The sequence below is a fragment of the Trichomycterus rosablanca genome, chromosome 12 (genome assembly GCF_030014385.1).
Source record: "Trichomycterus rosablanca isolate fTriRos1 chromosome 12, fTriRos1.hap1, whole genome shotgun sequence".
NCBI classification, from domain to species: domain Eukaryota; kingdom Metazoa; phylum Chordata; class Actinopteri; order Siluriformes; family Trichomycteridae; genus Trichomycterus; species Trichomycterus rosablanca.
The window spans coordinates 19,671,390-19,699,053 of NC_085999.1; the positions used below are offsets into that span (position 1 = coordinate 19,671,390).

The 27,664-nt window shown below is 39.0% G+C and overlaps 1 protein-coding gene and 1 long non-coding RNA gene across 2 annotated transcripts; one reads left to right on the forward strand and one right to left on the reverse strand.

The window, feature by feature from the left end:
• Positions 1 to 9,819: 9,819 nt before the first annotated feature.
• On the reverse strand, positions 9,820 to 23,567 carry LOC134324408 (uncharacterized). Its single transcript, XR_010014175.1, has 6 exons — positions 23,531 to 23,567; positions 21,818 to 21,883; positions 21,619 to 21,657; positions 21,372 to 21,514; positions 11,097 to 11,211; positions 9,820 to 10,996 (listed from the first exon to the last, which is right to left on the reverse strand). It is a non-coding gene; the product is annotated as an uncharacterized LOC134324408 (long non-coding RNA).
• Positions 10,537 to 21,674, forward strand: crlf2 (cytokine receptor like factor 2). The gene is made up of 5 exons (XM_063006244.1): positions 10,537 to 10,985; positions 11,081 to 11,228; positions 21,004 to 21,109; positions 21,224 to 21,302; positions 21,385 to 21,674. The coding sequence occupies exons 2-5, from the start codon at positions 11,129 to 11,131 to the stop codon at positions 21,652 to 21,654; spliced, it is 555 nt and encodes a 184-aa protein (XP_062862314.1). The 5' UTR covers positions 10,537 to 10,985; positions 11,081 to 11,128; the 3' UTR covers positions 21,655 to 21,674.
• Positions 23,568 to 27,664: the final 4,097 nt, after the last annotated feature.

Consider the following 27,664-nt stretch of genomic DNA (forward strand, 5'->3'; position numbering starts at 1 on the left):
TAGCACATAATGACTGACTTGTGAGAATTTTACCCAGATCACAGAGCATAGATATCTTTCTAGGAACCTAAATTCTAGAATGGTTCACCCACTCATATTTCTCAGTAAGATATTCAGGGAAGATTGCTAGTGCCTATAAAGTCATATAATTACACAGTTCAGGAAATATGTTTCACACTTTCTGTGTATACTGAACTTTTTGATGCGGTGTGTCAAATTAGAGACACCGCATCAGTCTTTCAGTCACAAATCAAGATTGCTTGTTTGTAGCTGTCCAGATTTACCTGCCAGAATGTACCAATTTTGTGCAAATTAACTTGTGTGTGCCTATAGGAATGTGTGCCTGTTATGTTGAAAGAGCATTTGTGAGGTCACATACTTATGTTGGAGTCCTGGCTTTCAATTGATATTCGAGTACATCCCACCCAAAGATATTCAAATGTTGAGGTCCCAAGTTGCCCAGCCATGTCTTTATGAACCTCGAATTGTGACAGTCATGCTGGACCAAGAAGGAGCCTTGCTCAAATTGTCGCCACAAAAAAACTGAAAGCATGAAATGTATTTTATATTATATATAATATATATATTTTAGGGCTGTCGAAGTTAACGCGATAATAACGCATTAACGCAATCTCAATTGAACGCGATTAAGATAAATAGTGCCATTAACGCAAATTCTAGTTCATGTTGAGACTTGACTGGTAAAACAAACGTTTTAATGTCGGACATGTCACCGTTTTTCATTTGCGGTTTGTTAACAAAATGTAAAAGAGCGTCGTAGCATCTGCACTTGCATAATAAAGAAATAAATACACGCTATATTCACAAGTTGTCGGGAGCAGGACACTTTATTAACTTATTCTGTTACGGTAAAGAATACCGGACAGCTGAGTCAAGCACGTTGTCCCATGAACTATGGAAGCCCCAAAGGGTCAAAACACACTCACTTCGTGTAGAAACGTCCATCAAACCATTGGATAGTATTACTACCTAGTATGTGAGTGAATAAAACTCCCTTACAGTTTTCTCTTGTCCCAGCAGTTTTTAACATAAGTACATTTAGCATAAAATGTGTTCACCATTTTAATTGTAACATTTCACTTAAAAATCCTTGTTTTCTATAACATTTACACAGATTTTTTTTAATGCGATTAATCGCGATTAACTATATGAAATTCTGAGATTAATCGCGATTAAAAAATTTAATCGTTTGACAGCCCTAATACAGGGGTTGGACAAAATAACTGAAACACCTGTCATTTTAGTGTGGGAGGTTTCATGGCTAAATTGGACCAGTCTGGTGGCCAATCTTCATTAATTGCACATTGCACCAGTAAGAGCAGAGTGTGAAGGTTCAATTAGCAGGGTAAGAGCACAGTTTTGCTCAAAATATTGCAATGCACACAACATTATGGGTGACATACCAGAGTTCAAAAGAGGACAAATTGTTGGTGCACGTCTTGCTGGCGCATCTGTGACCAAGACAGCAAGTCTTTGTGATGTATCAAGAGCCACGGTATCCAGGGTAATGTCAGCATACCACCAAGAAGGACAAACCACATCCAACAGGATTAACTGTGGACGCAAGAGGAAGCTGTCTGAAAGGGATGTTCGGGTGCTAACCCGGATTGTATCCAAAAAACATAAAACCATGGCTGCCCAAATCACGGCAGAATTAAATGTGCACCTCAACTCTCCTGTTTCCACCAGAACTGTCCGTCGGGAGCTCCACAGGGTCAATATACACGGCCGGGCTGCTATAGCCAAACCTTTGGTCACTCGTGCCAATGCCAAACGTCGGTTTCAATGGTGCAAGGAGCGCAAATCTTGGGCTGTGGACAATGTGAAACATGTATTGTTCTCTGATGAGTCCACCTTTACTGTTTTCCCCACATCCGGGAGAGTTACGGTGTGGAGAAGCCCCAAAGAAGCGTACCACCCAGACTGTTGCATGCCCAGAGTGAAGCATGGGGGTGGATCAGTGATGGTTTGGGCTGCCATATCATGGCATTCCCTTGGCCCAATACTTGTGCTAGATGGGCGCGTCACTGCCAAGGACTACCGAACCATTCTGGAGGACCATGTGCATCCAATGGTTCAAACATTGTATCCTGAAGGCGGTGCCGTGTATCAGGATGACAATGCACCAATACACACAGCAAGACTGGTGAAAGATTGGTTTGATGAACATGAAAGTGAAGTTGAACATCTCCCATGGCCTGCACAGTCACCAGATCTAAATATTATTGAGCCACTTTGGGGTGTTTTGGAGAAGCGAGTCAGGAAACGTTTTCCTCCACCAGCATCACGTAGTGACCTGGCCACTATCCTGCAAGAAGAATGGCTTAAAATCCCTCTGACCACTGTGCAGGACTTGTATATGTCATTTCCAAGACGAATTGACGCTGTATTGGCCGCAAAAGGAGGCCCTACACCATACTAATAAATTATTGTGGTCTAAAACCAGGTGTTTCAGTTATTTTGTCCAACCCCTGTATATTTATACCTATAAGCAATAAGTGTGGTTAAACACCCAAACTCAGTAATTAGTTGGAGTGTTCATATACATTTGACCATTTAGTGTACAAACCCAATTCCAAAAAAAGTTGGTCAGTGCTGAAAATGCAGATACAGTGTTATCTTGAAACCCATGTTAGTAAGTTCTGGAAGTGGCGTTGAGTTTAAAAGGCGTTGAGTTTCAAGGTATTTTCCACATAAGTATGTATAGGAAACCTGTTAATGTGTTCCATAGCCTGCATATATTTTAGGCTTATGTAAAATAAGGGGGTTGTTTTTGACACTTTTACACTAAAACAACACAAATATTATATGGAAACACTTAAATACAATTGGAAAACATTAAAAATCAATAAAAATACAATAAACCTGCACTTTACCTTTACTTCTTTATTGTTTCCTTATGCCTTTTAATCATGAAGATGTTTGGTCTTGGAATACCATATTCCTTAGTGAGTTCAGTAAGGGCACATTCATGTGAGAAGTGGCAAAACCGCTTTTGCGCTGGCTGTGCCGTTATTTTCGTAATGGTGTGCATTATGTGCATATGGTGCATCAAAAAGAGAATCAGAAAATGATGACTGCATACTTTTGTTTATGTGAAGACTGAAGAATGGGCAAATATTCCACTTGCAAAACTGCAACAATTAGTATTCTCAGTTTCCAAGCATTCAAGAATGTAATTAATAGGAAAGTCTATTAGGGCCTAGGTATACGTATACAGTGTATCACAAAAGTGAGTACACCCCTCACATTTCTGTAAATATTTCATTATATCTTTTCATGGGACAACACTATAGAAATGAAACTTGGATATAACTTAGAGTAGTCAGTGTACAGCTTGTATAGCAGTGTAGATTTACTGTCTTCTGAAAATAACTCAACACACAGCCATTAATGTCTAAATAGCTGGCAACATAAGTGAGTACACCCCACAGTGAACATGTCCAAATTGTGCCCAAATGTGTCGTTGTCCCTCCCTGGTGTCATGTGTCAAGGTCCCAGGTGTAAATGGGGAGCAGGGCTGTTAAATTTGGTGTTTTGGGTACAATTCTCTCATACTGGCCACTGGATATTCAACATGGCACCTCATGGCAAAGAACTCTCTGAGGATGTGAAAAATAGAATTGTTGCTCTCCACAAAGATGGCCTGGGCTATAAGAAGATTGCTAACACCCTGAAACTGAGCTACAGCATGGTGGCCAAGGTCATACAGCGGTTTTCCAGGACAGGTTCCACTCGGAACAGGCTTCGCCAGGGTCGACCAAAGAAGTTGAGTCCACGTGTTCGGCGTCATATCCAGAGGTTGGCTTTAAAAAATAGACACATGAGTGCTGCCAGCATTGCTGCAGAGGTTGAAGACGTGGGAGGTTAGCCTGTCAGTGCTCAGACCATACGCCGCACACTGCATCAACTCGGTCTGCATGGTCGTCATCCCAGAAGGAAGCTGACGCACAAAAAAAGCCAGCAAACAGTTTGCTGAAGACAAGCAGTCCAAGAACATGGATTACTGGAATGCCCTGTGGTCTGACGAGACCAAGAAAAACTTGTTTGGCTCAGATGGTGTCCAGCATGTGTGGCGGCGCCCTGGTGAGAAGTACCAAGACAACTGTATCTTGCCTACAGTCAAGCATGGTGGTGGTAGCATCATGGTCTTGGGCTGCATGAGTGTTGCTGGCACTGGGGAGCTGCAGTTCATTGAGGGAAACATGAATTCCAACATGTACTGTGACATTCTGAAACAGAGCATGATCCCCTCCCTTCGAAAACTGGGCCTCATGGCAGTTTTCCAACAGGATAACGACCCCAAACACAACCTCCAAGATGACAACTGCCTTGCTGAGGAAGCTGAAGGTAAAGGTGATGGACTAAACCCAATTGAGCACCTGTGGCGCATCCTCAAGTGGAAGGTGGAGGAGTTCAAGGTGTCTAACATCCACCAGCTCCGTGATGTCATCATGGAGGAGTGGAAGAGGATTCCAGTAGCAACCTGTGCAGCTCTGGTGAATTCCATGCCCAGGAGGGTTAAGGCAGTGCTGGATAATAATGGTGGTCACACAAAATATTGACACTTTGGGCACAATTTGGACATGTTCACTGTGGGGTGTACTCACTTATGTTGCCAGCCATTTAGACATTAATAGCTGTGTGTTGAGTTATTTTCAGAAGACAGTAAATCTACACTGCTATACAAGTTGTACACTGACTACTCTAAGTTATATCCAAGTTTTATTTCTATAGTGTTGTCCCATGAAAAGATATAATAAAATATTTGCAGAAATGTGAGGGGTGTACTCACTTTTGTGATACACTGTAGTTCTCAGCAGACCAGAGCAATTCAATTTAATGAAAGACAGTTTCAAATTGACCAATCACATCTTTCCTCTAAATGATTTGACATTGGCAAGTTTTAAGTTTATTTGTCATTTGTACCAATGTTAGCAGCAGTTGTACATTAAAATGTGTGTTGGGAGGCTTGCAAGCTCTACAATTGTGTAAACACGGTGGCTCACAGCAAGAAGGTCCTGGGTTTGATCCGCAGTTGGGGTGGTCCGGGTTCTATCTGTGTGGAGTTTGCATGTTCTCCCCCTGTCTGCGTGGGTTTACTCTGGGTGCTCCGGTTTCCTCCCACAGTCCAAAGACATGCAAGTGAGGTGTATTGGAGATACAAAATTGTCCATGACTGTTTGACATTAACCTTGTGAACTGATGAACCTTGTGTAATGAGTAACTACCTGTCCTGTCATGAATGTAACCAAAGTGTGTAAAGCATGATGTTAAAATCCTAATAATAAATAATAAAACTATACAACACTTCATCCAAAGATCTGCATTGTGCTTGGTAACATAAGGCTTAGCCAAAGAAACCCATGCCATGAAGGTCCCAGCACACAGTTTTTGTGCTGAAGTTAATGCTAGAGGAGGTCTGAAACGCTGAAATTATTGAGTCAGCAGAGCAACTTTTACCTACTATGTGCCTCAACACTCTGTGGCTCCTGCTCTGTAACATTACATGATCTATACTGTATATATAAATACATTTGTTAAATTAGGTGTACCCTGTAAATGTGTTTATCCTAAGGCTGCTGTATGCTGTACTGTTACAATTAAAGTTCAGTTGTGCTAAGTTTTAACGTTAGTAAAGATTAGTAAATGGAAAATGAACACTGTCTTATTATTAGTCAGGTAACTATTATTCATGGAACTTAAGATCATAAAGTAAGATAAGCCATCACTGGTAGAACATAAGCAAATGTCAGAATGTCACACACACACACACACGCCCACACAGAAAATAAATAGACTAAATCCTATTAGAAATGTTTATTTTTGTATTTTTTTTCCAGTTGACTTTTGGTTAGTTGCTTAAGCCTTCTTCCTGTCAATTTTATAAAATTATGGAAGTAAATCTGTCTCATCAGATTTTGAAATTTAAAAGCCTTTGAATTTTGATTACTGAACTTTAAGCCTTTGAATTTTGATTACTGAACTTTTTTTGCCTCAGAATTCAACCCACACATTTTACAATAACTCATTTTCACTTTCATTTTTCGATGTTAACAAATTCAAAATCAAAAATTCAAGTTTATAAAATTCAAATAATATATATTCAGGTTGCTCAAATTCGATAGGTCAAATTCAGATCACAAAATTCAGATTAAAAAATTCAGACTAAACATCCGGGACACGCAGGATGAGCAATCGATTCCAGAGCCGTAGAGAGAACAGAGTAGCGACACTCCCATAGAGAACCGCTGTGACGGGGGCGGGACAGCTCCGGGTGGAGCTCTGTTCATTTCCACTACTGAGCAGCATTTTCAGCTGTATGTTGCTTTGTTTTAAAAAAAATTATGAATTTGATGTCATTAATATACTTAATCCTGTTATTGTTTAGCATTTGCTCAGCACTAAATGTTACATGTTTATCTTAATTAATAGGTATAACCGAATTTAGCTTAGTCAATTAAGCTTAATTAATGACACTAGAGTCTTTTCACCTAAAATTGATTAATTAAAAGTTGATTAATCAAGAGTCTTGTTACAGAAATGATCATAAAATATTAGAGCCATAATAAATCATGCTACTTTTACTTTCATACTTAAGTACATTTGAAGGTAAATACTTTAGTACTTATACTCAGTGAAGTGGAGGTAAAGAGTATTTTACTTTTACTACTACTTTTACTGGAGTAATATTTTACCTTGGATATCTCTACTTCGACTCAGCTACATTGTTTGTGTACCTTGTCCACCACATACATTAGACAAAATGAACTAGTACATATTAATTATGAATTAATTCATGTATTACATGTAGGAATCAATTATTAATCACTCATGAAATAAGAGATGAATGAATGCTTTTTCATGTACCTGCACTATAATGTTAAAGGTGCGGTAGTGTGTTTATTAACCTGTTCATTCAGTGCAGGTAAACCTTATGAATCCAGCCACATGGCTTAGTGTTTAACCAAAATGATGATTATTATTATTATTATGAATCCTCAGGAAAGTGAAGGGAGATTATAGTTTATGCAAAAAAAAAAAAAAGCTCTTTAATCTCTGTACTGTATATCGTCTCTACTACTTAATGATATCACATTATGTAATGTATGATTTTCATACTTAAGTATGAAAGTAAAAGTAGCATGATTTATTGTGGTTCTAATGTTTTATTATCATTTCTGTAACAAGACTCTTGATTAATCAACTCATTTTAGGTGAAAAGACTCTAGTGTCATTAATTAAGCTTAATTGACTAAGCTAAATTCGGTTATACCTATTAATTAAGATAAACATGTAACATTTAGTGCTGAGCAAATGCTAAACAATAACAGGATTAAGTATATTAATGACATCAAATTCATAATTTTTTTTAAAACAAAGCAACATACAGCTGAAAATGCTGCTCAGTAGTGGAAATGAACAGAGCTCCACCCGGAGCTGTCCCGCCCCCGTCACAGCGGTTCTCTATGGGAGTGTCGCTACTCTGTTCTCTCTACGGCTCTGGAATCGATTGCTCATCCTGCGTGTCCCGGATGTTTAGTCTGAATTTTTTAATCTGAATTTTGTGATCTGAATTTGACCTATCGAATTTGAGCAACCTGAATATATATTATTTGAATTTTATAAACTTGAATTTTTGATTTTGAATTTGTTAACATCGAAAAATGAAAGTGAAAATGAGTTATTGTAAAATGTGTGGGTTGAATTCTGAGGCAAAAAAAGTTCAGTAATCAAAATTCAAAGGCTTTTAAATTTCAAAATCTGATGAGACAGATTTACTTCCATATAAAATACATTAAATAAAATTACAAAACATTCCATAGAGTTAACTGTTCACACCAGGCTTATTAAAATGTAAAAATGTTTTTAATGTATGCCTCAAAAAGGTTATATATATATATTTTTTTATACTTTCCATGATGATGATCATGGTGTTCACAATCTTTAATTATTAACCAGCTGCTTGCTGGAATTTTTTGAGTTTTTGGTTACTCTATGACTTTGAAACACACTCCTTTATGTTTTCTTCACTAGCAAGTACATTTTGGTTTAGGCTATTTAAATTATAGAAGAAGAAACGTGCCTAGACCCTGATCAAAGTGATAGTTTCCTGGAAGATTGACAGCCCACAGACCACAGATAGCTTTTAAAGAATCCCAGCACTGGGGGTTTTTGCATTGTTTTAATTAAACCATTATCGGAGGTACTCAACCATGTCATGTAAAAATATGCAAAACTATGAAATGTACAGGACATTCAGTATCATCACTGTTTGAATGTAATCTGTATAGCCATTACAGCAAATTTAAGCAAATCGTTGGTATTATACAGTTACAGTACTTAATATTTATTTTAGTGTTAGATGCTGTATGGTTGCAGTATAAATGCATTGTGTTGCTGCTACTTCATTAATATTTTACAAATTAATATGCCTAAATATACAGTATATATACACTGATCAACCATAACATTAAAACCACCTCCTTGTTTCTACACTCACTGTCCATCTGAATTCAATGTATCAAAAGTCAGCATTTGGTTAGATATACACACTTTACTTTGTTATGTTGCCATTCCTTTTTCACCACACTTAAAAGACATTTTGGCACTGAGGATACCAAGCAATTTAGTGTTTCAGGTTTTATTTTGTCCCATTCTTCCTGCAAACCTTTACCTTTTTCTTCCGCAGCCATGCCTTTGTAATGTGTGCAGCATGTGGTTTTGCATTATTGTCTTGTTAAAAAATGCATGGACTTCTCTGGAAAAGATGAAGGCAGCGTATGTTGCTGTAAGTTCTCAATGTACGTTTCTGCATTAATGCTGCCATCAAAGAAGTGTTAATTACCTTTGCCAAGGGCACTGACACAGCCCCATACCATGACAGACCCTGGCTTTTTGACTTGTTGCTGACAAAGGTCTGGATGGTCCTTTTTGTCTTCGGTCTGGAGCACACGGCGTACATTTTTTCCAAAAAAGACCTGGAATGCTACTTCATATAACCACAATACACGTTTCCACTGTGTGATGGTCCATCCTAGATGCCTCAGAGCCCAGAGAAGTCGACGCCACTTCTGGACATGGTTAACATAAGGTATCTTTTTTTGCACAGTAAAGTTTTAAATCCCTTCCAATCTTTCTTTGAGGTACATTGTTTTTAAACATTTCAATAATTTTTTCATGCATTTGTTGACAAACTGGAGATCCTTTGATCATCTTTGCTCATCAAAGACTCATGCTTCTTTTGTACCAAACCATGATTATAATCACCTGTTGACATTACCTGTTTGGAATCACATCATTATTTAGTTTTTTTTTTATCTCATTACTAGCCCTAAATTGCAGGAATGGAGGTATATTAACAAATGAAATGAAGCTGAGCAGACAAAACATGAAGTATCTTGGGTTCAAACCATCTGCAATCAAATAAAAGTCAAAGTAAATGTAAGGAACAGTGCATTTCTATTTTAGTTGCATTTTCCATACTGTGATTTAGGGTTGTAAATAACATATTAAAAAACATATCTGAGTGGTGCATATCAATGGAAAATGAAATTATGAAATCATGAAACATGATTTAATTTCTATAAGAAACAAAATTATTTAACACTCATTTCACTTGAGTGAAAATGGAATTGCCCCTTGTTACTCACTCAATTAAGTTCACCAAATTACTAAGTAATACAATTTATCTAATTGAGCACAACCAGTGGGCTCAGTTGCTTAATGTTTAGTAGGAAAAAAATGTGACAGTAAGAAACCCATTCTTTGTTTAGACTTTTTATAATATTCCAGTATAACATCATTGTGTTTTTTTATTACAGATTTACAAATTTTTCAAACATTTTTTAGGATTCATTACAATCACAACAGCTTACTTCTTAGATGCTGTTAAAAAGAAAAGAAAGCTGTGTGTCGTGGTTAGCAGCAGATCATTCTAAAAGAAATCCTGTATGGAAAAAGCTGCTTTTAAACTTGCGGTGTGAAAAGATGACAGCAGATAAAGAGCGGAAGGAAGTGAGATTAAGGAGGTACAGTGCTGTGTGTAGTCACAGCACACTCTCCTACATGAGGGTAAGAGAGAGCACACACTGACTGTGTGAAAGACCAATAATGAAACACTGGATGTGCTGTTTACACTTAATCCTGTCCATAATGCTCTGCTCTCAATCCAGGGTCAAATGTTCTACTGTGGGTAAGTGATTTTATGTTTTACCCCTTTTTCTTTTTTCAGTTAACAGTTTCTTTGCTCGAAATCTGGAATTAAGAAGATAAATAAAATCTACATAACATGAAGTAGGACTATTGGAATTTATTAAAATAATAAAAGTTATATAAAAATAAATGTAATAAATCTAGTCAAATGTATTTGTCAAGCCTATTTACAGCAGAACATTCTTAAAAAAGCTTTGATACAGGTCCACAACTCCAAACTCACTCTTAAAGTGACAATAATCTCAGTAAATATTAAGGTAAATAAAAACTTGAGAGGATCAAGACTCAAAAGCAACCAGCCTTACTTGGACCAATCCTCCACATATAATGAATGTCAGTTAAACATTTACCCTATTAATAATTAGCAATAATAATTAGCAATGACTGAGCCCACAAACAGCTCATGGACACTAGGGCATACTTTATCATATACATTAAGGTAGAAAACCACCTACTCAAGTTCACATGCATCATTACTAGGTTGCAAAGGGGAAAGCCACATCAAAAGCCATAGTTTTAACCTCCAGGTAGAAATCCAGTCTGCAAAGAAAAATCCGCTTTTTATAGCATAATGGAATATGAGTGGTATATGACTGTTTTTTCCTATTAATACAGACCCATATAATATAAACATTAGCAACACATCAAATTCTATAAAAGTGGCATGGAGGAATCCAGACAATACCAAGAGTGACCTGTGCTATAGAACCCATTTGCAGTACAGGAACAGCTGTGGCTCATTCTGGCAGGTACTGCATGTCTGAGAACAGATTAATGAGCACTGTTATCCAAAAACGCACAAAAAGGTGATACCAATACCACAGTTGTTTTGCATTCTTTATAGAATTATACAGACTTACAGAGCTTCGCCCTTGTGCTGCCTGCTCTGGATATGAAGAAGAATTATGTATTCAGAATAAGGATGCGACTGTATTGTATCCAGCAGAACTGGGGAGAATGGAGTCCAGAAAAATACTGGAAAAATAACACAGGTACAGGTTTCCTCTTTTATCTAGTTCTGGAATGCGGACATTTGAATAAACCTGCTAGCAACTGTTGTTTTTTAAAATATACTGAATGGGTTTCATTAATAGAGCATTTATAAATATACACCGATCAGCCAAAACATTAAAACCACCTCCTTGTTTCTACACTCACTGTCCATTTTATCAGCTAATACTACAGAGCAGTTATTTTTTGGGTGGTGGGTCATTCTCAGCACTGCAGTGACACTGACATGGTGGTGGTGTTGTAGTGTGTGTTGTGCTGGTATGAGTGGATAAGACACAGCAGCACTGAGGAGTTTTTAAACACCTGAGAATAGTCCACCAACCAAAAATATCCAGCCAACAGCACCCTGTGGGCAGCATCCTGTGACCACTGATAAAGGTCTTAAAGCAATAGATGAGCGATCGTCTCTGACTTTACATCTACAAGGTGAACCAACTAGGTGGGAATGTGTAATAGAGTGGACAGTGAGTGGACATGGTATTTAAAAACTCCAGCAGCGCTGCTGTGTCTGATTCACTCATACCAGCACAACACACATTAACACACCACCACCATGTCAGTGTCACTGCACTGCTGAGAATGATCCACCACCTAAATAATACCTGCTCTGTGGTGGTCATGGGAAAGTCCTGACCGTTGAAGAACAGCATGAAAGGGGGCTAACCAAGCATGCAGAGAAACAGATGGACTACAGTCAGTAATTGTAGAACTACAAAGTGCTTCTATATGGTAAGTAGAGCTGATAAAATAGCCAGTCAGTGTAGAAACAAGGAGGTGGTTTTAATATTATGGCTGATTGGTATTTGTAAGAAGCTTGTTTTTAATTGTAATCACTCACTGCACCTGCTTAATACTATCACATGGTATTAAACCGTGTATTAAATACGTAGATGGCAGCATTGGGTTGCTTTTATGGGGTGCTTTACAGTGTTAAGGAAAGGGTATAAATTAAAAGAACATATCCCTCCAGAGCGCATGCAAACTCAGACTGGGGTGAGAGGCCAAAATGTACAGCCAAAACAACACTAAAGTAGGTGAAAGTGAAAGTAAAGTATGTGAATATGAATAATCTTTAGTAACCCAGCCAACCCCCAAACTTAATTCCCTGTAAAAAAAATTGTGAAAAGACCTGAAGATGGCATTTTACAGAGGCTTGTCATCCAGTCTGAGGGAGCTTAAGAGGTTTATTCAATGAACAATGGAATAAACCGTCCAGATCCAAGTGTGCAAGGCTCAAGAAATGTTCCAAAATAATATCCTCAAAACAAAAAAGTGTGCAAAAAGTCAAGGGGTCTGAATCTATTCTAAAGCCATTGTATGTTAGCTATACAAGTGATCTGGCAATAAGTTCTTGGAGATGTGAGATTTTACAGCAAGGTGAGGCAACAGCAGGGCCGGAGTGGGCCCCTATTTCAGCCCTGGCCTCTCCATGCCTACTCGGTTCACCAGCAGGATCAGACTGGCTTATCTGCTGCTCTGAGGCTAAAAAAAAAATCATTAAGGGTTAGCTTATTTTGCTGAATAATACAGAGCCCCTTAGTACGGAGCCCCTTAGGGGTCACTAAGGAAAAAAAATATGTGAAGACAAAATCCGTACCCTCAGTTTAGTAAACCGTACGCACGGTTTAGTAATCCGTACCCTCGGTTTAGTAATCCGTACCCTCAGTTTAGTAAACCGTACGCACGGTTTAGTAATCCGTACCCTCGGTTTAGTAATCCGTACCCTCAGTTTAGTAATCCGTACGCACGGTTTAGTAATCCGTACCCTCAGTTTAGTAAACCGTACGCACGGATTTGTCAACTGTACTCTTAGTTTAAAGTCCGTCCGCGGTCACGCTATGATGATAGCTCGTGTTATTTATGATTGTGTGGGTGGCATTTGATAAGATTTTGATTTGACTTTTTAATAAGTTTGCTATCCCATCACCCCAGATTACTACAGTAAAAATGTCTGAAATGTATTCCATTAATAAAAGAGTTAATGCTCTTAAAGAAAAAAGTGGAGTGATTTGATAATAATTTGATTTGCTTATTTTATTAGACCTTTCAAATTGGTCTATAACAATTCCACTTGTTTTAATGGAATTTTAAAATTATTTATTTGCATAATTTGACCATGTCATGTGCTTTTGTTGCCAATATATATATATATATATATATATAATCTAATATACAGTATAGTATATTAAGCTGTAAAAAGATGCTTTATCCTGATCAATGCTTCGCAACTGTATTACCGTAAAACGGGGTTTAGGCGCACAGTAAAACTTGTAGCGCAGATAGCGTGACCGCGGACGGACTTTAAACTAAGAGTACAGTTTACAAATCCGTGCGTACGGTTTACTAAACTGATGGTACGGATTACTAAACCGTGCGTACGGTTTACTAAACCGAGGGTACGGTTTACTAAACTGAGGGTACGGATTACTAAACCGTGCGTACGGTTTACTAAACCGAGGGTACGGATTTTGTCTTCACATATTTATTTTCCTTAGTGACCCCTAAGGGGCTCCGCTCTACGGAGATATGCTTTATTCTCTTCAATGCTTCGCAACTGTATTACCGTAAAACGGGGTGTGGGCGCACAGTAAAACTTGTAGCGCAGACAATCCGTGCGTACGGTTTACTAAACCGAGGGTACGGATTACTAAACCGTGCGTACGGTTTACTAAACCGAGGGCACGGATTACTAAACCGAGGGTACGGTTTACTAAACCGAGGGTACGGATTACTAAACCGAGGGTACGGATTACTAAACCGAGGGTACGGTTTACTAAACCGAGGGTACGGATTACTACGGAGCCCCTTAGGGGTCACTAAGGAAAAAAATATATATGAAGAGCGTAATCCGTACCCTCGGTTTAGTAATCCGTACCCTCGGTTTAGTAAACCGTACCCTCGGTTTAGTAATCCGTACCCTCGGTTTAGTAAACCGTACCCTCGGTTTAGTAATCCGTACCCTCGGTTTAGTAAACCGTACCCTCTGTTTAGTAAACCGTACCCTCGGTTTAGTAATCCGTACCCTCGGTTTAGTAAACCGTACCCTCAGTTTAGTAAACCGTACCCTCGGTTTAGTAATCCGTACCCTCGGTTTAGTAAACCGTACCCTCAGTTTAGTAAACCGTACCCTCGGTTTAGTAATCCGTACCCTCGGTTTAGTAAACCGTACGCACGGATTGTCTGCGCTACAAGTTTTACTGTGCGCCCACACCCCGTTTTACGGTAATACAGTTGCGAAGCATTGAAGAGGATAAAGCATCTTTTTGCAGCTTAATATACTATATATTAGATATAATAACACACACACACACACACACATATATATATATATATATATATATATATATATATATATATATATATATATATATACAGTATATGTGTGTGTGTTATTATATCTAATATATAGTATATTAAGCTGCAAAAAGATGCTTTATCCTCTTCAATGCTTCGCAACTATATATATAAATATATATATATATATATATATATATATATATATATATAGAGGCAACAAAAGACATACCATGGTAAAATTATTCAAATGTAAAATTTTAAAATTCCATTAAAACAAGTGGAATTGTTACAGACCAATTTGAAAGGTCTAAAATAAGCAAATCAAATTATTATCAAAGCACTCCACTTTTTTCTTTAAGAGCATTAACTCTTTTATTAATGGAATACATTTCATACATCTTTACTGTAGTAATCTGGGGTGATGGGATAGCAAACTTATTAAAAAGTCAAATCAATAACAATAAATAAACAATAAATAAATAAATAAATAAATAACACTAGTACTTATCTTGTGATTTTGAGACTATTTTACCCTAGGAATTTAGAATAATAGGATTGCAAACCAACGTAAAGTAAAATGCAAATCAAATTATTATCAAATCACCCCATCAGACTCTTAAAGAATACTTCTACTTACTGACTTTATGAGTCTCAGACATTTATACTGTACATTTCACTTTACGTTAGTTTGCAATCCTATTATTCTAAATTCCTAAGGTAAAATACTCTCAAATCACAAGCTGAGTACTCGTGTTATTTATGATTGTGGGGTGGCATTTGATAAGATTTTGATTTGACTTTTTAATAAGTTTGCTATCCCATCACCCCAGCTGTAAAAATATGCTTTATTCTCTTCAATGCTTCGCAACTGTATTACCGTAAAACGGGGTGTGGGCGCACAGTAAAACTTGTAGCGCAGACAATCCGTGCGTACGGTTTACTAAACCGAGGGTACGGATTACTAAACCGTGCGTACGGTTTACTAAACTGAGGGTACGGATTACTAAACCGAGGGTACGGTTTACTAAACCGTGCGTACGGTTTACTAAACCGAGGGTACGGATTACTAAACCGAGGGTACGGATTACTAAACCGTGCGTACGGTTTACTAAACTGAGGGTACGGATTACTAAACTGAGGGTACGGATTACGCTCTTCATATTTTTCCTTAGTGACCCCTAAGGGGCTCCGTAGATTACTAAACCGAGGGTACGGATTACTAAACCGTGCGTACGGTTTACTAAACTGAGGGTACGGATTTTGTCTTCACATATTTTGAAGAGGATAAAGCATCTTTTTGCAGCTTAATATACTATATATTAGATATAATAACACACACACATATACTGTATATATATATACAGTGTATCACAAAAGTGAGTACACCCCTCACATTTCTGCAGATATTTAAGTATATCTTTTCATGGGACAACACTGACCAAATGACACTTTGACACAATGAAAAGTAGTCTGTGTGCAGCTTATATAACAGTGTAAATTTATTCTTCCCTCAAAATAACTCAATATACAGCCATTAATGTCTAAACCACCGGCAACAAAAGTGAGTACACCTCTAAGAGACTACACCCCTAAATGTCCAAATTGAGCACTGCTTGTCATTTTTCCTCCAAAATGTCATGTGATTTGTTAGTGTTACTAGGTCTCAGGTGTGCATAGGGAGCAGGTGTGTTCAATTTAATAGTACAGCTCTCACACTCTCTCATACTGGTCACTGAAAGTTCCAACATGGCACCTCATGGCAAAGAACTCTCTGAGGATCTTAAAGACGAATTGTTGCGCTACATGAAGATGGCCAAGGCTACAAGAAGATTGCCAACACCCTGAAACTGAGCTGCAGCACAGTGGCCAAGATCATCCAGCGTTTTAAAAGAGCAGGGTCCACTCAGAACAGACCTCGCGTTGGTCGTCCAAAGAAGCTGAGTGCACGTGCTCAGCGTCACATCCAACTGCTGTCTTTGAAAGATAGGCGCAGGAGTGCTGTCAGCATTGCTGCAGAGATTGAAAAGGTGGGGGGTCAGCCTGTCAGTGCTCAGACCATACGCCGCACACTACATCAAATTGGTCTGCATGGCTGTCACCCCAGAAGGAAGCCTCTTCTGAAGTCTCTACACAAGAAAGCCCGCAAACAGTTTGCTGAAGACATGTCAACAAAGGACATGGATTACTGGAACCATGTCCTATGGTCTGATGAGACCAAGATTAATTTGTTTGGTTCAGATGGTCTCAAGCATGTGTGGCGGCAATCAGGTGAGGAGTACAAAGATAAGTGTGTCATGCCTACAGTCAAGCATGGTGGTGGGAATGCCATGGTCTGGGGCTGCATGAGTGCAGCAGGTGTTGGTGAGTTACATTTCATTGAGGGACACATGAACTCCAATATGTACTGTGAAATACTGAAGCAGAGCATGATCCCCTCCCTCCGGAAACTGGGTCGCAGGGCAGTGTTCCAGCATGATAATGACCCCAAACACACCTCTAAGACGACCACTGCTTTATTGAAGAGGCTGAGGGTAAAGGTGATGGACTGGCCAAGCATGTCTCCAGACCTAAACCCAATAGAACATCTTTGGGGCATCCTCAAGCGGAAGGTGGAGGAGCGCAAAGTCTCGAATAAACGCCAGCTCCGTGATGTCGTCATGGAGGAGTGGAAAAGCATTCCAGTGGCAACCTGTGAAGCTCTGGTAAACTCCATGCCCAGGAGAGTTAAGGCAGTTCTGGGAAATAATGGTGGCCACACAAAATATTGACACTTCAGGAACTTTCACTAAGGGGTGTACTCACTTTTGTTGCTGGTGGTTTAGACATTAATGGCTGTATATTGAGTTATTTTGAGGGAAGAATAAATTTATGCTGTTATATAAGCTGCACACAGACTACTTTTCATTGTGTCAAAGTGTCATTTTGTCAGTGTTGTCCCATGAAAAGATATACTTAAATATCTGCAGAAATTTGAGGGGTGTACTCACTTTTGTGATACACTGTATATATATATATATATATATATATATATATATATATATATATATATATATATATATATATATAGAGGCAACAAAAGACATACCATGGTAAAATTATTCAAATGTAAAATTTTTTAATTCCATTAAAACAAGTGGAATTGTTACAGACCAATTTGAAAGGTCTAAAATAAGCAAATCAAATTATTATCAGAGCACTCCACTTTTTTCTTTAAGAGCATTAACTCTTTTATTAATGGAATACATTTCAGACATCTTTACTGTAGTAATCTGGGGTGATGGGATAGCAAACTTATTAAAAAGTCAAATCAATAACAATAAATAAACAATAAATAAATAAATAACACTAGTACTTATCTTGTGATTTTGAGACTATTTTACCCTAGGAATTTAGAATAATAGGATTGCAAACCAACGTAAAGTAACATGCAAATCAAATTATTATCAAATCACCCCATCAGACTCTTAAAGAATACTTCTACTTACTGACTTTATGAGTCTCAGACATTTATACTGTACATTTCACTTTACGTTAGTTTGCAATCCTATTATTCTAAATTCCTAAGGTAAAATACTCTCAAATCACAAGCTGAGTACTCGTGTTATTTATGATTGTGGGGTGGCATTTGATAAGATTTTGATTTGACTTTTTAATAAGTTTGCTATCCCATCACCCCAGCTGTAAAAAGATGCTTTATTCTCTTCAATGCTTCGCAACTGTATTACCGTAAAACGGGGAGTGGGCGCACAGTAAAACTTGTAGCGCAGACAATCCGTGCGTACGGTTTACTAAACCGAGGGTACGGATTACTAAACCGAGGGTACGGTTTACTAAACCGAGGGTACGGATTACTAAACCGAGGGTACGGTTTACTAAACCGAGGGTACGGATTTTGTCTTCACATATTTTTTTTCCTTAGTGACCCCTAAGGGGCTCCGTATCTACGTTATATTTTACATTACAAATAACTATGTTAGTTTAAATAACTCTGTTAGACTACCTGTCCCTTCAGTAGTCATGAATCATCAGATAAAACACAGCACCAAAGCTTCATCAGTCCCGCACATGCTGCTGCTTTAATATAAGCTCCGATACACTGAGTCCAGTGTTACAAAAGTGAAACAAGCTTTAAAGCCTCGGTATACCGTCCCTAATAAACAATGTTTTGTCCATTTTGTGTTAATTATTTTCATTATTTCGCTTTTGTTGTTCTTGTGGGAATTCCTTAGATGTTTAGAAGAGCGGACGGTAAATAGAGATGCACACGCCACGTCTAACCGTCTGCACAAACAATCTAATAACTTTCCACAAGAAAAACAATAGCAGATCAACTGGATAAATAAATGATTTCCACAAACTAGACAAAACCTTGTTTATCGTCACCATCACAAACTCCGTTCACTTTACCGCTGACAAACAGTTTGATTGACAGCTGGTAAGCAACACGCACTTCCGGTTTATTGTCCCTACCTTTTCCGTCAGAAATGTGCGGCCGAGAAGTGCAAAACAAATGTACATTTTAGAAAACAAAATTACATATGCCGAAAACAAATTTACAAACACTGGGTACCCAAGCACTTGTAAATTTGTTTTTGCTTTTGTTGTAAATGTTGTTTTTGTTTTTTTGTAATTTTGTTTTCTGAAATGTACATTTGTTTTGCACTTCTCGGCCACCGTACTATCGAGATGTGCTACCACTTATTATAATAATATACAGACCTATCGAGATGTGCTGCTTATAGTTTATAATAATATACAGACCTATCGAGATGTGCTGCCTATAGTTTATAATAATATACAGACCTATCGAGATGTGCTACCACTAATTATAATAATATACAGACCTATCGAGATGTGCTACCTATAGTTTATTAATTTTAATAAGAATAGATCGATAAAACTTAAATATTTACTACAGGAATACATTTCGATAGGGCAGGACAAATCGACAGATAGATCTATAAATCTGCGCTTTGGTAGGAAATTTCGATAGGGTAAGACAAATCGACAGAACACCGGCGCTCAAGAAAAGACGACTCGTGGGCCAAACCAACTGAAACATTTGGGAGGGGGGGATTCCCTCAGATGGTAGAACCCATCTGATCTACTGCGATGTAGGTAGGGGCTGCGCTGTAAGATGAATGAATGTAAGAAGAAGATTAGATAAGTGACAGATAAATGTCAAAATTATTTTTTCCATCTAACCGGCCCAAACTCGAGACTGACATGAGCCGGCCCATCGGGAATCCTCCCGAATTTCCCGATTAGCCACTCTGGGCCTGGGCAACAGACACATTTTAAAGAGAACAATTGGAAAGTGCCTAAATAGCTCAAACTGTAGCTTAAAGGCAAAAGCCTCTTGAAGTGTTACAACTCATGGCAGGGCTGGCAATCAAAAATTATTAGTACTAGGGTTCTTCAAAAAGTCTCTGCACTTTTTAAAATCAATTTATTAAGAATTTAAAAAATAAATGACATCACTTTTCTACATACAGTAGTCACCTTCCAATGCATTTTTTCCCAGCGTCGTAGCAACTTTTTAATGCCATCAGCAAAACATGTTTTTGGTTGAGCGTGTAGCCACTGATGCACCGCTGCTTTCACATCATCATCACATGAAAATCTTCCCCTTAAAGCTTTTTTGAGCAGTCCAAAAAGGTGGAAATCAGATGGCACTAAATCTGGACTATAAGCTCTCTCTCAGTCTCTAAGACACGACCAATTACTGCTCCTCTTGCCCTCACTGTTTTTAAAGAAAATATAAAAGTGTGGAAACTTTTTGAAGATCCCTCGTATATCAAATGCCAAAGACGCGTAACTTGGTGTAAAGTGCATGACACCTAGACACCTAATGCAATAATATGCATGTATGTTTAAGAAATTAATGAGGTTACTGTATGATGGCAGCTTTGATATTCTCTGAACAGAGATCTCATGTAAATATTTAACTTCAGTGATGCACAGCAAAGCATTATTCTGAATTGGGTCATCATGGATGCAGAGCCCAAACTGGAAACACACAGGACAGAGTGCTACTCCATACCAGGGCACCATACAATAACACATTCATCTTACACTGTGTGTCAATTTAGACCTTAGGATCTGTTTATGAAGGGTCAGTTTAGTCCTTATGATCTGTTTAAACCTTTCCTGAGGTCTCTGTCTATAAAAAGTTACTCATGCTCCTTCCATGTAGGTTTTCAAGGTATTAGATGTGTTTTGCAACTTTTATAAATATATAAAATGTATATTGAGTGAGTGACTGGGTAAATGTTGTTGCCCTGCTACAGACTGATGCACTCTAAATAGGGTGTATGCCAGCCTTGTACTGTTTCCTTAACCACTAGGCTACAACTGCCCTAGACACCCAGTGCCCTAGTGTCAGATTTACTGCATCCCTGACCTGAATAAAGCGGTTTGTAAAAATGAATAAATGACTATTTTTTTTTTCTTCTTTAGGTCCCTGCATTGCAGTTACCTCACGATTTAGCATAAAGAATTATGTGTTACTAGCTATTTTGCCAGTGGCAGGCTTTCTGCTTGTCTGTGCAATAACACAAGAGCGGTAAGTCTCACTGACCTTTTCAGATTATGCTCATTATACACACATTACACTACCCAACATAGTTCACCGCAACAGGGCTATGTGTTAAAATAAATAAATACATCTTTTTCAAAGGGTAAGAAGATTTGTCCTTCCTATAATTCCAGATCCTATAAAAGCCCAAAACAGAATTTTAGACATTGAAACTTTTCAGGTAAGTCGATCTTACGACGATCTTATAACAATACATTTTAATTTAAGTAAATTCTCAAAATCACTTTACCTGGTTTTTGTAGCACATGAGCAGCTTAACACAGACATTGGAAGAGTTCAAGATATCTGAGATCGAGGTTTATTATGAAAAGGAGGAGGAACCGACTGAACCTACAGACAGTACATGTGATGATCAATCCTCTCAAACTCAGCCTACACACACAGTTCATGGAAAGAATGACATTGGCTTTGCCACAAATAATAGCATGTATTACATTTATTCTTCAGATGCATCTGAGAGCAATATGTTTTCTCACGTTTCTCACTCCACAACAGGATACATTGTCATCTAGCTTCTGCTTGGGGTTATTTAAATGGGAACAATAATAAAAAAAAAATTATGCTGTCAGCAGTGTAAATATTTCTATTTCTGTAATGCAATGAAAGTAAGAATCTGTAATTTGTTAGCATTTACATTTACAACATTTAGCAGATGTTCTTTTCAAAGTGACTTACAAAGGTGCTTCCTTAGTAAACATTTCCCCAGTGCAGTCAGCAGTCTAATAATGCTTTGCAGGAACCCTGTTATAACAAAAGTATGGTTAGAAGAAAATTATTTTTCTTCCCAATCTAGTCATATCCAATTACCCGATTGCATTTTGCTTCTTCTCTACTGATGTTGATCTTTACCCTGGTTGAGGAGAGCCGAGACTAACACACGCCCCCTCCGACACGTGCAGTAGCCGACTGCATCTTTTCACCTGCACAAGGCGAGTTCATATGCGGACCAGCTTTGTGTATGGAGAGACAGACCCTGATCAACCCATTATCCCTCGTCTTTGTGCAGGTGCCATCAATCAGCCAGCAGAGGTCGTAATTGCATCAGTTATGATGCAACAAGCTAATCATTGTTCGTGTAGGTGCCCAGCCTGTCGGATGGCAGAGCTGAGTTTCAAACTGATGAGTTTGAAATGTCAGCTCTGGTGTGCTAGCGTGTTTTGCCGTTGGCCACCTGAGTGTCCAATAGAAGAATCATGAAACACGGGACGTGATAAACTTGTCCATTGTGCCAGTAAGTGGTCTGCACATGAGGTTTGCCTAGGTGTTGAGAGTGGCGTGAGAGCTGTATCTCAGACGTGGAAAGATGTAAATTTCGGGACACATCATCCGCAGTGTACCTTTGAATCAAGGGGTGATTTGGCCTTTCAACAATAAACACCCTCATCAAAGGTGGCCAGCTACAGGGTGATCAAACCTGACCTTGTGTCCCATGTCCAATCATGAGAATTGCCTGGTTATGCAAGGTCCTCTTCCCTGAGTCAAGCCTAGCACTAATCGCATACCTTGTTCATCCTCCTCCTGGATGATTCTCTAATGCAGGGGTGTCAAACTAATTTTCACGGAGGGCCACATCAGCATTATTGTGGCCCTCAAAGGGCCGATTGTAATGTATTCTGCTGTGACTGCAGTCTGTTGTTTTTCTTGGAGGCTATATTCTGCATTTATATTGTTTTCCTTTACCACAGACACAGCCTCATAACACAAGAGACGCACCGTTTTCTCTTCCTGAAGCACAAACTTGTTTTCATATTCATTAAATTTCCTCCTTTTGCTTAATTTTCTTACTTATCTTCTTGTACATTTTGGGATTATGTGTAAATATTTCTTAACATCATCTACTGGCGGGATGTGTCACTTTGCAGGTCACAAAATCAGCATGCATTTTGAGAGATGCAGTTAATGTAGGCTTTTACAGTGTATTTTAAGACAATTGTTTTGCCCTCACTAATAGTTTATCCCCCTTGCTCAGCTAGACAGACAGACAGACAGACAGCTCTCTTCAGAATACAGTCGGTTTTATTTGCTTCCCAGTTGTGTGATACACTGTGTGCACCAGAATGAAGTAAAAATACAAACAATAAAAACAATAAAGAACTTAATACAGTACAAGCACACAGCTGTAGTCAAGTGTTACATCTGGTACAATATGAGATTTAACCAAACGTAAAATAGTGCTAACGAGTTAGCATTTTGTGTAAAGATACTAATTGCTATAGTAACGGTAACAACTGTATTTAATTACGGTAAATTTGTAACTAAAACGCTGTGATATAATCACTAAACATTTACTAACAACTGAGAATATAAATGCCACTACTTACAGACGATGCTTTGGTATTATACTGCAAGATAATTATTTATATTTATTATTATTGTTTACATTACTACCTGCGTTCTTTTCACATGGCTTCTCAGCGAAGGTCAAAGTTAGTTGCCATGACTACGATGTCAACAGTCACACTTAAAGGCGCAGGTGTCCCATTAAATTATAAGTGCGTCTCTGTAACGACTCGAACCATCACAACAATCATACAGTCGTTTAAGCTCTCGCGGGCCACATAAAATGACGTGGCGGGCCGGATCTGGCCAGCGGGCCGTGAGTTTGACACCCCTGCTCTAATGGGATGGGTTGGGGGGGGGGGGGGGGGGGTGGTAGAAAACAATGGTTGAAGAAACCACAAAACCTCTGCATCCCACTTCAACCGGATAGACTTTCGCGTTCCATCCTCATTGCTGAGCATCTGCTGCCAGTTCTGTGTAGCGCAGTTTCTTGTGCTCATAGGCCTCTTCTGTTGAATTCTCCCATGGGACTGTGAGCTCTGTGATGTAAACAGACTTCAGTGAAGGGGACCAGAGTACCAAGTCTGGCCTAAGGGTGGTGACTGCAATCTCAGGTGGAAAAATTAGTTGCTGGCCAATATCGACTAGCATCTTCCAGTCCCGGGCCATGGCTAGCTGTCCAGCTTCTGGTTTAGTAGGGGGATGGTTAGGCTTTTCCTGTCCCTCCCGAATGAAGATTGGGGCCATAATGGAATTGGTTGCTCTCTGGGGCAAGGAGTTAATGGTATTCCTCTTGCTCGCAAGAGCTGCTGCCAGACTCTTGAGGACCTGGTTGTGCCTCCATGTGTAGTGGCCTTGTGTGAGGCTGGTTTTACAGCCGGTCAAGATGTGTTTGAGAGTCGCTGGAGTTGGGCAGAGGGCACAGGTTGGATCCTCGCCATACCGCTGGTGGAGGTTTTTTGGAGATGGGAGCACATCATACGTGGCTCTGATAATGAAGCTGATGTTGCTTGCCTCCATTTCCCAGAGCTCCCTCCAGCTGAGCTTTCTTCTCTCCAAGCCTTCCCACCTCATCCATTGTCCCTGCTTGGCAAGCGAGACAGCCTTTGTGCTTCTTTCCGCCTCCTCCTGACGTCGCAACCACTCAACCACCATTTTCCTCCACTCCGATGCTGTGGCCCTACGCCAGGTTGGCTTACTTGTAGTAAGGCCAAAGCCTCCCCTTCCCAACTGGACGTGCCCTACAATATCGCTGTGCCTCAGGGCTGACGTAGAACATTTTTTGAAAGATACATCAGTCTAGCTAGACACTCACCTGTTCAAGCAGATGGTGGAAGTTCACTTCCACACCTGAATACAGAGAAAAGCCTTGATAGGGTTTAATAAGTTCTTTAAGGTTGGAGCTGGTCCCTTGTTGGCTATGTAGACATGGATCATTGTTTCAAATTGAATGTCTGATGTTACAGGAAGCCAGTGAAGAATGCTCAGCAGTGGGGTGATTGAAAACAAGGCAGGTGACTGACTTTTTTAATCAGTTGCAGCGGTCTGATAGTGGGAGCTGCAGTAGTCAAACCTCACAATGATGCACTTATTTAGACAAGAATGAGAGGCTTCAGTATAGAGGAATGGTCAAATCTTTCTGATGTTGCGTAGGACAAAGCCACACGATCTTGCCAGGTTAGTAGCATGAGCTAAGAGGGACAGCTTGCTATCCAGGACAATATCAAGGTTTTTTTTCTATTTGTTTATGCATTTTCTCACATTTTTTAGCGTAGCCAATTAGTTGTCTGCTGCTGGGGATCCCAATTGCGTTCAAGGAGGGTATATTTGCCTGCTCCAGGCCTCTTCCGACGCATGCGCAGTCCCTCAACCCCTTCTTTTTCGCCTGTGCTTTGGTGGATTCGCACATGAGGCTCATCCACTTCTGCACTGGCGCTTCGGTCTGCTAACCAGGGTCCTTACACAGCGTTTGAAGACCCCACCCACTTAGTCTGGCATTTTTGCCAACCAGCAGACTCTGTGCAGGCAATTGTACTCACTAGATGGCACCCAGCCGACCAGTAGTAGAGCCGAGATTCAACTGAGGTTTTCAGAATCTCAGCGCCGGTGTGCTAACGAAATATCCTGCTGCTCCAGTTGGGTGCCCAACACTAAGTTTCGATACATTTCTGATCATGAGAAAAAGGACTAGGTCTTGGCATGGAGGCAGATCTCCAGGAATATATATCAGCTTACTCTTACTGTGGTTAACTTTTAAATGACGAGCTGACGTCAGTAAGTAATGAGAGATCTGCCAGACATGCTGAGATGCACAAAAAGGCTTGGGTGTCTAAACAAAAGTACAAAGAAAAGATTTTCAAATGATTTACAGACCAAATACATATACAAACACCATTTCCAGAAAAGTTGGGACATTTGTAAAATGCAGAAAAAAAATTTGCTTTTATTTTTATAAAGTTATGAATGTACAGATATACAGCATTAAAGTATAATCTACTGTGAGTCCGTTAATGTAAATATTTCAAGTGTTATTCCAGCATATGTTTCAATTTAGAATTAGAATAATTTTATAATGTCCAGATGTGCAGGTATTGTACAGAATAAATTATGTGTATCAAGTCAAGTCAAATTTATTTATGTAGCGCTTTTTACAATGAACATTGTCTTAAATAAACTTTACAGAATCCAGGACCAACAGACCAAAAACCCCTTTTAGGAGTTCTTCATAGTTCAGTCCAGTCTGTGAAAAAGACCCTTGTAAGTTCTGGACATTTTTGGTGCAAACACGCCTGGTTCCCATCCAATCTAGTAGGAGCACACCAGGATCCCATCCCATCTAGTAGGAGCAGCATTGTTGGCCCTGCAGTCTCGACTTGCAGTCTTTAACCTCGAGAGGATAAACAGGTTTCCATCGGAAACACCTTGGGGTCAAAAAACAGAAGACGTAGTTACAATGTGTAAAATCTGTAATTTGTTAATTCTCTTGGTTGAATTCTCTTTATTTAACTGATAAAAGTAGAAAGAATAGATTTCCAATGTTTTCACTGATAAGTGTATTTTTTTAAATATAAACACATTTAGAATATGATGCCTGCACCACACTCCAAAAAGCTGAGACAAAGGCATGTTTACCTGTGTTCCTTCACCTTTCATATTAATGAGACTTTTGATGGTTTGGGAACTGACAACACTAATTGTTTCAGCTTTGCAAGTGGAATTTTTGGTCATCTGATTCTCCTCTTTATGCTGCACTATACATTTTCAATAAGAGACAAATCTGGGCTGCAGGCTGGCCAGTCAAGCACATTCATTCTGTGACTATGGATGAAGCACATACAAAATGAGGCATGGCATCATCTTGCTGAAATAATCATAGTCTTTTTAGAAAAAAAACGTTGCCTTAATGGCGGAAGGTGTCCGGTATCTTCTCACATATGCAACCCCCCATACTATGACAGATGTTGGCTTTTGCACCTTACACTGATAACAGTCTGGATGGCCTTTTTCATCTTGATGAACTCCACATCTGTTTTTTTTTCCAAAAACAAGCTAAACCTTGGACTCATCTGACCACAGCACATCTTTCCACTGTCTTTTAGACCATCTGAGATGAACTTGAAGGTGTTTCAGCACAAAATTAATGTATGGCTTTCTCTGTGCGTAATAAAGTATTAGGTTGCATTTCTTGATGTAGTGATAGACTAATTGACAGTGGTTTTCCAAAGTACTCTCGAGCCCACACATCTATATTAATCACAGTAGCATGACGGTTCTCATGCACTGTTACTTGAGAGCTCAAAGGTAGCCCACATTAAACAGTTGTTTCTGGCTTTGCCCTATTTGGACTGAGATTTCTCCAGAATCCCCGAATCCTTTCACAATAGTATAAACATTAAAATAATGAAATAGTAAATTATCTGCAATCATGCATTGAGAAATGTTCTTTTTGAACGGATTGGTAATTCTCTTCTGAAGTTCTGAAGTTCTTCACAAAGTGAAGTAAACAAATTTAATGCCTGTCACACTCAAAATTGTAGGGGCAGAAAACTTTATCCTTGGGTGTTTGACAAATTGGAGATCCTCAACCTGGACCAAAACCCAGGACCATCCAGGCAGTTATCAGCAGCAAGTCCAAAAGCCAGGGTCTGTCATGGTATGGTGTTGTGTCAATGCCCTTGGCAAACATAATTTCCACCTCTGTGATGGCAGCATTAATGCAGAAAAGTACACTGGGATTTTAGA